This window comes from Mytilus californianus, unplaced genomic scaffold, assembly GCF_021869535.1.
Source record: "Mytilus californianus isolate M0D057914Y unplaced genomic scaffold, xbMytCali1.0.p SCAF_15, whole genome shotgun sequence".
NCBI classification, from domain to species: domain Eukaryota; kingdom Metazoa; phylum Mollusca; class Bivalvia; order Mytilida; family Mytilidae; genus Mytilus; species Mytilus californianus.
The window spans coordinates 30593406-30607099 of NW_026262637.1; the positions used below are offsets into that span (position 1 = coordinate 30593406).

At 31.2% G+C, this 13694-nt stretch overlaps 2 protein-coding genes across 13 annotated transcripts in view; one reads left to right on the forward strand and one right to left on the reverse strand.

Moving 5' to 3' along the window:
• Positions 1–1796: 1796 nt before the first annotated feature.
• Positions 1797–4347, reverse strand: LOC127725851 (kelch-like protein 7). The gene is made up of 2 exons (XM_052233161.1): positions 4265–4347; positions 1797–3506 (listed from the first exon to the last, which is right to left on the reverse strand). The coding sequence occupies exon 2, from the start codon at positions 3477–3479 to the stop codon at positions 1944–1946; it is 1536 nt and encodes a 511-aa protein (XP_052089121.1). The 5' UTR covers positions 3480–3506; positions 4265–4347; the 3' UTR covers positions 1797–1943.
• Positions 4348–4526: 179 nt separating this feature from the next.
• Positions 4527–13694, forward strand: part of LOC127725852 (uncharacterized) — a 112307-nt gene continuing 103139 nt past the window's right edge. For 10 of the 12 annotated variants that reach the window (XR_007993233.1, XM_052233162.1, XM_052233163.1 and 7 more), the window contains exons 1-6: positions 4527–5191; positions 6507–6658; positions 8494–8538; positions 10878–11051; positions 11583–11964; positions 12258–12460. Coding sequence is in view for 11 of the 12 variants with exons in the window: in XM_052233162.1 (XP_052089122.1) it covers positions 4667–5191; positions 6507–6658; positions 8494–8538; positions 10878–11051; positions 11583–11964; positions 12258–12460 (1481 nt within the window). In the remaining variant the exon portion in view is untranslated. The remainder of the gene's footprint in view (positions 5192–6506; positions 6659–8493; positions 8539–10877; positions 11052–11582; positions 11965–12257; positions 12461–13694) is intronic. The other 2 variants (XM_052233167.1, XM_052233172.1) reach the window with 1 other exon arrangement.

Here is a 13694-nt window from a genome sequence, read left to right on the forward strand (position 1 = left end):
TCTATTTACCACGAGCAACGTCACGGGTGCTACTTGTTATGCAGGAACTACAGGCCCTTCCGGAACACCTGAGTTCACCCAAATTATTGGTAGGGTTTATTATTGATAGGGTTTGTGTTGCTGGCTCAGTTGCTTTTCAATTCACGATAGAGAACGATGGACAAAAAAAAAGAAGAATAGAGAATAACAAGGTGTTAATATATAAAGAATAGAAAAATTGGCCTATAAAAAAAAAGAATACAGGAATAAAGATCTCCATCTAGATCCTCGTGTATAAGCCAATTTGTAGCACACACAGTGACATAGCACATACTCCTTCGCGAATACAGATTAAGATGTTGGGTAAACAGGAACATATATATATTAGATATTAACAAGTCTAAATTGAAAACAACGTTCAAACCTATGATTGCGTTGGATAAAAACCGCAATTTTTATACGTGTGCATGCAAAACAAATTTCTTGGTAGAGGGGTCTAAATACAGCACAAACAACATTTTCCAAAAGACCAAATGAGTGAAAAAGTATATTTTAACAAAACGCATTTGACTAGCAGGTCGAACAACTGATGTTCTTAAACCCTGCTGACTGCCATTGGCGATTGCCAAATAAACGGATCACAAGATGTAACAAATGGATCTTATTATTAAATTATTACCAAACAGAAAACAATAAACTTGCGGGAAAGATGGTATACCGCAAACATGAGGTGCAAAAATTTGTACACTGGGCATATCCGGATTTCGACAATTAATGTCTCTTCAGTGATGTTAGGAATCGAAACGGTATTTGGAAGGCCATATAATTTATCTCAATTTAGGATAGACTCTTGAATTTTGAAAGAGTCAAAATAGGATGAACGGATCATATAAACCCGAAGGCAAATATAATACAAGCCCAAACGAAAAAATATAAACAAGTCTAAATTGAAAACAACGTTCAAACCTATGATTGCGTTGGATAAAAACCGCAATTTTTATACGTGTGCATGCAAAACAAATTTCTTGGTAGAGGGGTCTAAATACAGCACAAACAACATTTTCCAAAAGACCAAAATGAGTGAAAAAGTATATTTTAACAAAACGCATTTGACTAGCAGGTCGAACATATATATATATATTATATATATCTATATATTAGATATTAGATATACTGTTCCCAGGGGTAAACGTTCACTGGAATTATTTCAAAACGTTCACGACGTCGAAAGTCTAGAAAACGCCGGTAGTTTTGGTATCACAATGAGTTGTGTTAACATACAAGTATACCAAAAAGGAAGTCTCAACATAATCTTGCTAGCAAAAAAGATAAAGAAGGGTGCCCTATTGGTATCGTGAAGCCGATTCCAAGAGCCAATTAAAACCATAAGTCGTAGAAAAACAGGCAGCATCATCGCCAAAAGAAGGAAAAAAAAACGAGAAGACAAACAACAGTCTACAAAACATGCTTCTTTTGTCCATTATTCTCTATTCTGTAAATCCCCATCCAGACCCTTACACGTGGATTCCGATGAATAGTGCAGCAAAAATTATTGAATAAAGAAAATATATATGGATGGTGTCATAACATTTATTGTTAACTCATTAACGAACATTTTATGCAAGAGATATGCAAATAAAACACATAAACGAGCATTGCCAGGTGATACTAAGAATTTCAGAATAAGAATATATGCACAACTTGCCGAGTTTTTCCCCCAGCTTCAGTCCGAGATATATATCCATTCTGGACACACATCTGCATTCAGATTTATACCAGGATTTACCCTCGGATTTCGATGGTCCTTTTTAATAAAAATATGCTCTTGTGTTCGATATGAAACATATATATGTTGTAGAAATTTTCGGAAACACAGACAAAATTAATGTCATGTGCCTTTAAAAATCTACCGCGTTCTGTCCTAAGATATGATAAGTTAACGTTGGATTGGTGCTATTAGAATTTTAATCACTTTCTTGGTAGTACCCTGGGGAATCATAAAACTCTTCTTCCAGATTTATATATTTGTCTATACTATCATGGTCACTGTAACTATGATCTTCATAACTATCATTACTCCAACTGTCGTGTTCATCTCTGTCATGATATTCCTCTGGTGATGGTGACCGACTACACATTTTTACTCCTACCCACAGACAATTGGGGTAATTCGTTTTTGTCAATACAGTTCCACAGAAAGAGTAAAAATATCCGCGCTTACTTCCAGGTTTATTGATTTTTATCCCAGCTGTATCGTCGGCAAAACCCGAGCCATACGGGCCGAATATGTTGCCAAAATTAGAAGTAAATCTCAGACCCATTTCTGTTGTATTGTAAAAGCTCTCAACTTTAATAATAACTTCATTCCGTTGTAATATAAATCTCTCTTCTGATAATTCTATATCAGAACATTTCTTGCTGCATGTCTTTCCCTTGCTGTCTTCGTGTGTGACGCTCAGATCTTTACCACTTCTGCAAGTTACTATAATTTTATTGATCCTTGTTCTAGCTTTTTTTTTGTCCAATGTACTGCAAAGACATCTCGAGACAAAAATTCTGATTTCCGAAGCACGATCATCCACAAATTCAAAATCCCTTGTCCAATTATGTCCATGATAATCATAATGGTATTCCATATTTCTCCAGTATCCTGAAAATTTCCTGACCTCGGACCACTTCTTTGGCAAAAGTTGGTCTATCGATTGATTTCTCGGGTACTGTATATAAAGTAGAACAGTTCTGATAGCATCACTATCATATACTGTAGTGTAATTTTCTAATGTTTCAACTACGTCGTGAAACGGAATTTCCGTAAATTTGATAGACCATAAAAGAGAATCTACGTTAAGTTTTTCGATCTGATCATCAGCTTTGTTTGAGATATATTCTAGTACAACCTTCAGCAACTCCAGTTCTACGTTTTCGGCCGGAATATCAAATATCAAAACCGATAAATTTTCATTTGACAGCAATGTTTTCAACTGATCTACGGAAAGGGAATCGAAAAGTCCTTTCTTTTTAACATCTTCAAAATTCTTCGTAATAAATGAGCACACTGCTTTCTGTTGTTGCAGTAAACCCAAAGTGCATGTTAAGGTTGAAACTTTTACAAGGTTGTCAAAATCAACATGCACATGCCTTTTCATGAAATTTACCGTTGCCTTTTTCATGCCATCTACTTTCAGAAGAACGGCAGCTTCATATAAATCCATTGCATTGTTCTCTGTTATTTTTATTTCCCCACTGTACGCAAAATGTACGATAGTTTCTAGTATTTCAGAAGAAATATCATCTATTATGAAAAGTTCCTGTGATGAATGATCTTGAAACAGTGTCTCAAAAAAATCAGAAAAAGATGTCAGAATTAGTTTATGTGCGGTGACCTTTACTACGCCAGACTGCAGAATAACATCACAATACTTCCTGGCTTCACGAGCTTCGTTTATTTTAAGGCAGATCTGTCTTTGGTAATGCTTTTCTCTGAATGTACAGTAAGACATTCCAGTTCTGTAAAATTAGGCCCGAGCCTGAAATAAAAAAAAACTATAATTTTGTTACTGGTACGTCTGATATATTCGATTTGTTTACATTTAAAAGGCTTTTTGAAGATTGTATTGACTGTTACGGCAACTTGGGGACTTACAACACTTGGTTTTGTCTTGTCAAAATGTAGTTTTATATTTATATATCATACTATTTAGAAAAAAAACATAAGAGGAGTGAATGTGTATGTCACAGAGCCTCAGAGGGTTGCAATTAGAAGCGAAATGATATGGATGACCTTCTATAATTGCAACCCTCTGAATCCCCACTTTCTTTTCAAATCAGCAAGAATATATATCTTGTCAATAAATTATGCATAGAATTTAAGAAAATCGTTCATGTTTAATAGGGCATACATAAAATTCCATGACAAAAAATATCTTTCTGAATAGTCACATCAGTCCTAAAATATTGAAATTGTATTTTTTATATTTGGTGGGATTAAATCAGCATTAAAATGTCAATGTCTTATTCTTTTTTGTCATATGTGTGCATGCTTTCTTTCTTTCTCGTGGTTCAATAAAAAAAAATATGAAATATTCCTTTAATGTTTCCTCTGGAGGATAGTTAATATGACAATGTGTTTCCTTTAAATTCCCCAATGTATTTTAACATACGGTATTTTTTCAGAATTGGAAACTGTATATTTATCTGTGACTAAAGGAGGATTATATCTGTAAGTCATAGAGTTATGACAGTCGTGTAAATGTTCAGGTTTTTTTTTATTTACATCTTAACTTACCTTTCAGATCAAAGTGAAAGTACAACATAAAATTTCAGAAAGTGAAAGTAGATTTTAAAATTATGAGAAACGATAAAATATTCTGATCTTATTCTATGTGAATTCTTTCATTTTTTGAATTATTTTAATGAAACTGAAAAAAATCTACCGGTTTAATCATTATAAAGATTAAAAATATAAAATATGATAATGAATAAGTTAAGGGGAGACAACAACGTTTTAACAGGTGCTTCATACGGGTACTTTTGGTAACCAACAACAATGATGGCGGCCTACATATGAAAGAAGATCAGCGTTCCATAACATTAGAAACAAACTGCAGAAACCGTAGATGGAAAAGCCACTTTTAAATTTGAAATAGTTATATGTTTGAGATAGGTTTGGTTCAATTTTTGCATTAAAATGGATGAACGGCATTGGTGGATCGCTGGAAAGATCCAGGAAAGTTTCAAAATTGGTGGATATGACAACCCTACTCTCCTTGAAGATTTTATGACCGAGCAAAATAATCTTAACAAAATAAACAAATTTCTAAAAGCAGGGGGGCCATGTAGATTGTTTTTCTACTGTGAAAAATTGCCTGAAGGAGAATTGGCAACCAGTCATTTACATGTGACTGGCACACTTGCGTCGCTGAAAGATGCCAACTTGGACCAGTTGAATGTGTTGTATTTCTTGAGGAATAGAGTTGACAAAGATGTTGATCCAACAAGGATGGAAAGAGATATTTTCTGCGGTGAACTTAAGCATAATACCATGGAAACACTTACATCATTATTATCAGAAGTTTACATACCATTAATTAAAGCACAGAAAGAATGGGGAGAATGCAACAATGAAAGCCAAAATAACTTGACTCATAGTATGGATAAATTCCTTACAGCTTTAAATGAATCAACAGCATCCATGGCTAGTTCAAAACAATTGGTAAAAATAATTTACATTAAATTATATCATGATTATAAAACTTACATGACTTAAGAATTGACATCTCAAAGTGAATATCTTCACATCACATTAATGTCCTATGACATGTAATGATGTTTTCCCTTAAAGACCCCAGGTTAACTGGGGCATTTCATTCATTAAACAGAAACTAGAAACTTGTCTATATAATAGCCTTCGCTATTTTGGTAACTACGACACTTGAACTATTGCCATCATTTATACAACGATCACTTTTCTTTTGTGGTGTCAAAAATTTTCTCTTGTTTGGTCAAAATTTTACAGGAATGTATCTGGCTTGTCTGTTGTTGAGTAATGGCTGACAAATAGAGAGAAGGTATATTACCCATTTTCTCTCAATACATTGGTACATTCATATCACTAAAGAGATTTTGGCCTTCTGTTACTTAGGTGTCATAATTATTGTTATATTTGACTCATACTGTGCATGTACTGATTTCATGTCGTGGATGGATACCAAACCCATACCATTTGTTTTTCTATTTGATAATTTTTTTACAGTTACATAATGTAGGTTTTTTTCATTTTTTTAAAGGATTAGGGGCAATAAGGCCCTTATTTGACCCCAATATACTGGTGTAAATTAAAAAGTAACCATACATGTAAAATTGTTCTTAAATTTGTCCTTAACTATACTAAGGTACAAGGTGTTTAGAAAATAAAACAAATTTCACATTTAAAGAGTTACCATGACAACATGCTGAAGTGCAGAGCTCCAAATTGTACATGTATGATTTGAAGTTGATAGCAAATTATTTATAGCAGTAAACATTAGAATTTATTATACTTCATGTCAAAATGACAGATTTTGATTGGTTATAATACGAGGGAGAGAATTTACTTTATCCCATGGCAAATACTCTTTTACCCTTCACGGAGACGCTTGCTCAAGTGTGCGCTTTAATAAATACAGATGATTGTTATGTACAAGATGACATAGTTTATTACTTTGAATTTGAAATTTAATAGACATTAATAACTGAACATTCAGTATAATAAATTAAATAACACATATCTGAGAGAGTGATAGAGCAGATTGTTACCCCTCGAAAAGACAATGTCAACCTTGGCTTCGCCTCAGTTGACAATGTTTTCTCGGGGAAACAATCTGCTCTATCACCCTCTCAGCTATGTGTTATTTATATATTGGTACACAATTATTTCAAGCTGAACATTGGAATGAGATCTAGTCAACCTTATTTTAATAATTAATATTAGATTAACAGGAACTTTTATGACAGAAATTAACCATGTCTCTATTTTTTTTTTTTTTTAGATGCTGAAGCAGCCAGAAAATGTGATTTTGAATGACTTTAAGATGCAAAGACAAGCAGCATTAGATACACAGCTGATTGGCCAGTATGAAGAATTGGTAACTGATTGGATGAACACAATAGAAACTATTTTGAGTGACACATCAGATGAAAGGTACATAATTGTAATTTGGCATTCTTTAAATCATCACTTCATCTGGATTTTACACCAATGTTTTAAAGTTTTTTTGCACACAAAAAAGTGAGTTGCCATACATTTATGACCAGTCATGTAACATGCATTTTTATTGGACTTTTGATTTACTTATTAATGCAATATTTAAATATTTCTTGGAAAGGGGAGTCTGATGAAAATTGTTTACATCTCACTGTTATTGTTGAACTGGTGAATTAAAAATTCATTTCACTGTACTTTGTACAATAAACTTTCATGTAAAGTTCAAAAGTTAAATATTAAACCTTTTAACTGAAAACTAACTGGAAACAATCTGTTTTCAAATATAACCATTCATTAAAGAGATACTATTTAACAACAGAAGTGTAAATCATTCAAGTTTTGAGACTAATAGACAAGAAAGCTTCTTTAAATGTAGCATAATCCCCATCTGCTTTAGGGGTACTTTTATATTTACAATGTATGTAAAAAGCTTTGATTTAAAGAATAGCATCATTTTCTTATCTTCTTGCTTGAAACTGATCTTGACTTTCTCTACTAGGAAAGTGGCTTTCCCTGATGAGCCAGCAAGGTGATTGTTTTTCTAACTTGTAGAAGTAGTTTTCATTCTAATATACCATAATTGTGCTATTTGTATAATGTGTAGATTTTACAGCAATATTTTTTCCATTACAAGTCATTGATGAGGGACATGCACCAAATGGTAGAATATTAGTAATCAGGTTTCTTAATTCATACTTAGCAATAGACAAACAATACCAAGATTGAAAATCAGACATTTTTGGGTAAACTGTATTTATATATAATTGATTATGTTCAGAAAATGAAGAGCATTCAATGTATCTATTTTGACAGAAGCCGTTCATATAAGTCAAAAATTGTTCAATATTGTATACCGTTTTTATTAGAAATCTTTTTCAAAGTCTGTTATCTTTCTTCACAAAGATGACTTCATTTATATTGCACATACAATTATTGATAATTTGAAAGAAAATTATTTGGAAAAATTGATACAAGATGTAGCAATATATTTTTTTTACAATTTACCGGTTGTCAGAAAAGTATATGAAATCTTTATTTTTTAGATGTGACTAATTTTATTTCTACCATTGGACATGAAATCACATCAAAATTAATCTAAAATATTATAAGTTCACATGTAAATTTTGCTTATCTATATATATATATATGCTAAATAAATACATAACCTGATATAAGTTCATCATATAACATAGAAAATAAGTCATGTTTATTTGAACAACATAAACATTTTTAGTATATGATGGATTTGATGGAGTTTTTGGGTCATTTCTTTAGAACTCACGTAAAACTCTTTTAAATTCATATATTTAGTGGAAAATGTAGGACCAGAATATATCCACACTGTGATTTAGGAATGTACAACATGTGCTGTATAGTTACAGAATTTGTTCCCTCAGGTCAATTGAATGAGGATTAAGGATCCTTGCAACTTGCCTAACTAGATGAGTCCTGGACTCTTCTGTTTCATTTACTGGTTTGACACACCAAAATTTTCAAAATGTTTTTTATAGTGGCTGATTTTTAAAATATTATCATAAATATCTTCTGGACTAATACTATTTAAGACCATACCTTGACCCCTTTAGTTTTAGATTTCAGCACTTCCCTCCCTGTAGTAAATAATATATATGTACATGTAATCTGTATTATTTAGTATGTCATTACTTATATGAGAGAAGTATTGATGAATTATTTCAAACTCTTAAATGAAGTTTATTTTGTGAATCTTTGATTAATATAGATTTGATCCTTTTTCTTTACTCTGATAATAGTAAAACAAATACGAGAAGTGATGCAAACAGCTGGATCAATTTAAGGTTGGAATGTTTCTGGCACTTGTGATGGGGCGAGTTGCTGTTTTGATGTGATAGACAAAGATAATATGATAAATTTTTTTGGCTGTATAAAGTGTCTAGTATAGAATATAAAAAAAAAATTCTCCTCCAAAGATTACTGTTTTGAAGTGAAATGACAATTAACTTTCAAAATGTTTTCACATAGTCTGTTATGAAGTTTGAAGTAGCATTTTTATACAAGAAAATAGATTCTATTTTATATTTCCAATGCCTCTGAATATGAATGATAGAATTTCCGTCAATTATTATCTTAAGATTAATGTTAAATGTAATTAATAAAGGCATACTAATTATTGATATTCCTATAATTATTGTTCGAAAATAAGTATATGGAACAATAAACTTTGATTGAAGGACTTCTCTGCCAAAGGAAAATTATGTAATTGAAAAATTGTGGACTTTTTCAAAACATTTTTAATAATTATTATGTGTGTCTAACCTATGCATTTTTGGTGTTCCTTGATTAACATTATGATTAAGATTGTTATGCTAGGAGCTAGGTTAACCAGTGTTAAGCAATGCTTTGTAGTAGATTTTTTTACTTAACTTGATAGGTGTTATATACATGTAGGATACTCTTTTAATTGTTAACATAAGATAATCCTCATTTGGTGAGATTTTCATCACATTTACTATTGTTTTTTAAGTGGAGAATCATTATTTCTGGACCTTAGTTATTTTGAAGAGAGGTAAGACCAGGGTGAAGATTTGTAGAATTATTTTGATTCCCTTGTAGAATGACACTGACCTAGCCAGATTTATACCATGTTTTAATATCCAGAAATGGTCGATTAAAGTGGGAGTATTGTTATAAAGAATAGAAGTTCAAGCTTGTAAAAATATTATCTTTATCATTAGTTTAGGAACACTTATAAACATGTAATATATCTTTGTATGCTGATATTTAGATTAAAATTTTCTTCACACAAAAAGTATTTATCTGCAAAATATCACTATACATTTACTTCAACAGATGTTCCAATAAAAAAAAAAAATTCATGTAAATAAATTTTGAACATTTTATAAATCTGGTCCTAGAGTAAGATTCTGTCATTATTGAGTGGTAGTTTATTTAGACACAAAGATTAGTTTTACCTCAGTTTATCCATGCTACAAGTATCTGAAGTAATACCCCTTGGAAACTATTTTGTTTTATTATGAAATGTGGTGCATTTTTAGTCATTTTTGGTTAAATCTCTAGAAGAGACGAAATAAGATTTTAGTGTTTTGGTTAAAAAATCATTTGTTTATCTTTGTTTAGATTTTAATTTGACAGTGGAAGGTTGTTTTTTTATTCATCTAATAATCTAATATTATTTCATTTGATTTCACCAAATGTTTAGTTTCTTGATATTTTGCCTTGATATTTTTGAATTTTGGAGAATATGGCCTGTCAGATATTCTAGATATTACTGGCTCTTTCATCTACTGTCTAAGGTTTTCTGGATTTTACAAATTTTTACTGTTTTTTTTTGCTCGATTAATCATAGTGCTTTTTAAAAAGGATTTCTGTAGATGGAAACCAGTCTTCAAAATTAACTGGATGCCCAAGACCCATACCAGCAGTAGATAAGTAATCAGTTGTCATATTATGAATATGTTGACTTTTACAATAGAACATGTGCTGTAATGATTTACAACAAATTGCAGATCTATGACTTTTAAAATCTTTTAAAGCATGAGGTGCATTTAAAATTTAAATAATATAGAATTTGAAAGTTTTGTGATAAATATCAACATACTAACAGTTGATCACACTAAAATTTTGTTCTTAGCAATTACTGGGTTGTAACATTTAGGAATATTTAAGTAAAGTCAAGTTCCAAAGCTTTAAAATCAAATTTTTTTTCAATCATTATATACTTGATAATATCATAAAACTTACACAAATTTGAAGTAGAATTGAATGGTGAATTTAGAAAAGGTACATGTAGATAAACCAACAACCAATGCCATCTTCCCTAGGAGAGCTTATAATGAAGCTATTTGATTATATATGTGATTCTGGCCACATGGTTTTTATAGCAGTATTTTGCTTAAGTTTTTACAGTCTGATACAAGTGAGGTGCATTTTTTATCATTGTTTTAGAAAAGTAATGCTTTTATTTAACACACATGTTTTATTGTATCTGGTATCTTAAAGGATTTTATTCATGTGATGTTGAGTCGTTGTGTTGTTTTGGTGAGAAAGCTTTTTAATCCAGAAAAACGTTTGATCATGAAGTCTTGGGGTATTTACAAATATATTTTTAGCATTCAAAACATGAAATAGAAATAATCCTGAAGATTGAATATTTTAGATTTATGGACCCCAATGCTGGACCTCTATCTGAGTTGGAGAGATGGCGTAGACGTCAGAGGTTGTTGACCAGTATTACAGAGCAGTTAAAGAGTAAGGAATGTAAAGCTGTTATTGGTGTACTCATCACTGCCAAATCTAGACTGCTGAAGAAATGGAAAGTTGTTGATGCTTCGTAAGTATTTGAAAAGGTTTTGTAAAGTTGATCATTCAGGACATATATGACATTTAAAGGTTATTTATGTTGTAGATAAGATAATATGGCATTATTGAGTTGTCAAAAGAACTGAATTTCACCACAATATTTTGACATCAGATTTTTTTCTGTACGGAATATTTTTCAGTCTCCAAATTTGTTGATAAAGTAAGTTTTAAAGTCTGCAAGCATAGCTTCTAAGCCTTTCAAAATCACTTTGGAAATAAAATTAAAAAAAAAAAACAGTGACTCTTTTGAAAAAAAAATGAAATCAATAATTTATTGTATGCTATAATGGTATGTTCATGACTGAAGAATATTTTAACATAACAGCTCTTTGAATTTGATACATAGTTGGATTATTGAAAATGACCCATATATTAAAAAAAAAAGATCTATTATTGTCAATTAACTCCAATCATGTGGTAAATCTTATACATATGAATGAAATTTTTGATGTTATCTTTTGTAAGAAAAATTATCTGTTTACATTTTCATTGAATTTTACAGAATTACAGATGCCATGAATGATACCAAAGACAAAGTGAAGTATTTGGAATCCCTTAGACGTCATTTTGATCAGCTCTACCATGATGCAACACCTGCTTCAATTATAAACAATGCTATCCCAGGAATCACAAACAGTGTTCGACAGATGGATTCCATTTCCAGGTACTATGCCAGGACAGGGTTTCTTGGTATAGTATTTACAAAAATAACCAATCAGTTAGTATTAGCTTGTAAAGAATATATTAGGAATTTTACCAGTAATGTATATGATGAAGATGAACTTTGGGGGAGGATAGCCGAGGAAATCAAACACAGAGAACTTCTATCAACTGTTGATCCACAACAGAGATTACTAAGGAGTCAAGTGGAGTCAAAACTAAAGGTACAGTTTAATACTTTCCTTTTAACAACAGGAACCTTTTATTTTTTATAAATCTATGTGTATGAGTGAGATTTGTAGATTTCTATAAAGTACTGTTGTAGAAGAAACACGAATAAAGGCCTTTTCTGAAAGGCAGATTGTTCATTTTTTTGTCATCAAATAATGAAGAAGAAAAAAACGAAAATTAAGAAATATATATCTTAAAAGTTAGACATATTTTAAAAAAATGAGAGTTAAGATGTTAGTCAATGACTTTATTTGAAATTCCTGTATATATCATATTTGTTCTTTAGGGAGGTATGCAGAGAAGTAAAACCAAAGAAGGAAAAGATCTAGGATTACAAGATGATAGTCTGTATGGTCGTCTGAGGGCATGCCTGTCATTACAAGGCTTTTACAGGGACACACTTCGCTCATTAAAAGATGCTCTGGGACAGTCACAGAACTTGTCACACTTCCCTTCCATCAGTAGTATGGGAGGCTTGGGTTCTGTTAAGTAAGTTATTGTTCAAGTTCACGTTTGATTTTTAGTTTAAACATATTTTATTTGTTCAAGTACAAATTGGATAAGACACAAGTCAAACAGACTTATGAAGTCTTCTCCATTCAACATTTATAGCAATATAATACAAAATATATGTATGAGCATGCATGTATAGAATGGTATATCTATTTAATATATATATATATATATATATGGATTTATGTCAAAAGACAGAAAAGTGAAGACAGAAAGAAAACAATAATACAGAAAAAATAAATAAATGAATATTTAGAAAACAAAAACAAAAAATAAAATACAAATTAAACAAAAAAAAAAAAGAAAAAAAAAGGAAGACTTTTACTTAGATGATGATGTGTGTGCGATCATGGTTTGCTATCTAGACAATTAGAAATCTTTCCGAACTTTTAATAAACTCGAAGACATTTTTGAAAATGGTTTGGTTTTGCTCTAGAGAAAGAAGACAACTACCCGAGGTTAGTAGTTCTATGTTAATTTTACAATCTTTTGGAAGCCAGCGCAGACTTTCAAACATTTTATTTCGTATGTCTGAATATAATATACATTTAAAAAAGAAATGATAGGAATCTTCACGATTAACACCACAGCGGCAAGAAGGGTCAGAAATAATATTGACCCTATATAGATCATAGTTTAAGGATGATGCAAAACATCGAAGTTGGGTTAGAATAATATTCAGTTTTCGAATTCCAAACTCATATTGCTTCTGTACAAATATGTTACTCTGAGGGTAAAGTTTTTTTAGTTCAGTTTTAAATTTATTTATTGATTCCGCATCACGAGTTGAATCATCAAGATTATTCCAAAGACGTATGGTTGATGGAATAAATGAATCATTAGTCAATGCTAGTCTGCAGAATGGAATAACGATGTCATTTCCATTGCGTAGAGGATAGACCGTCATACTTTGGATTTTTGGGGGAATTAAATTTGTCAAATATTCTGGAACATTATTTTTTTGAATATTATAAAACATTTGAATTTTTCTTCTCTCTCTTCTTTCAGCTAATGTTTCCCATCCAAGTTCTTCATAAATAACCCTTGAGCTTGTGAATATAGGTAACCCCGTAACTATTCTAGCAGCTTGGAGCTGTAATTGTTCCAGTTTATTGATATAACCTACCCCAATGTTATCCCAAACTTCACTGGCATACTCAAATAAAGGTCTTATAAAAACTAAATATAGTTTTTCTAAATTTTTTCTGCT

What these genes read in the sequence shown, in the direction of transcription:
- LOC127725851 (XM_052233161.1), bottom strand. Translation starts at nt 3,479, where the DNA reads ATGTCTTACTGTACATTCAGAGAAAAGCATTACCAAAGACAGATCTGC.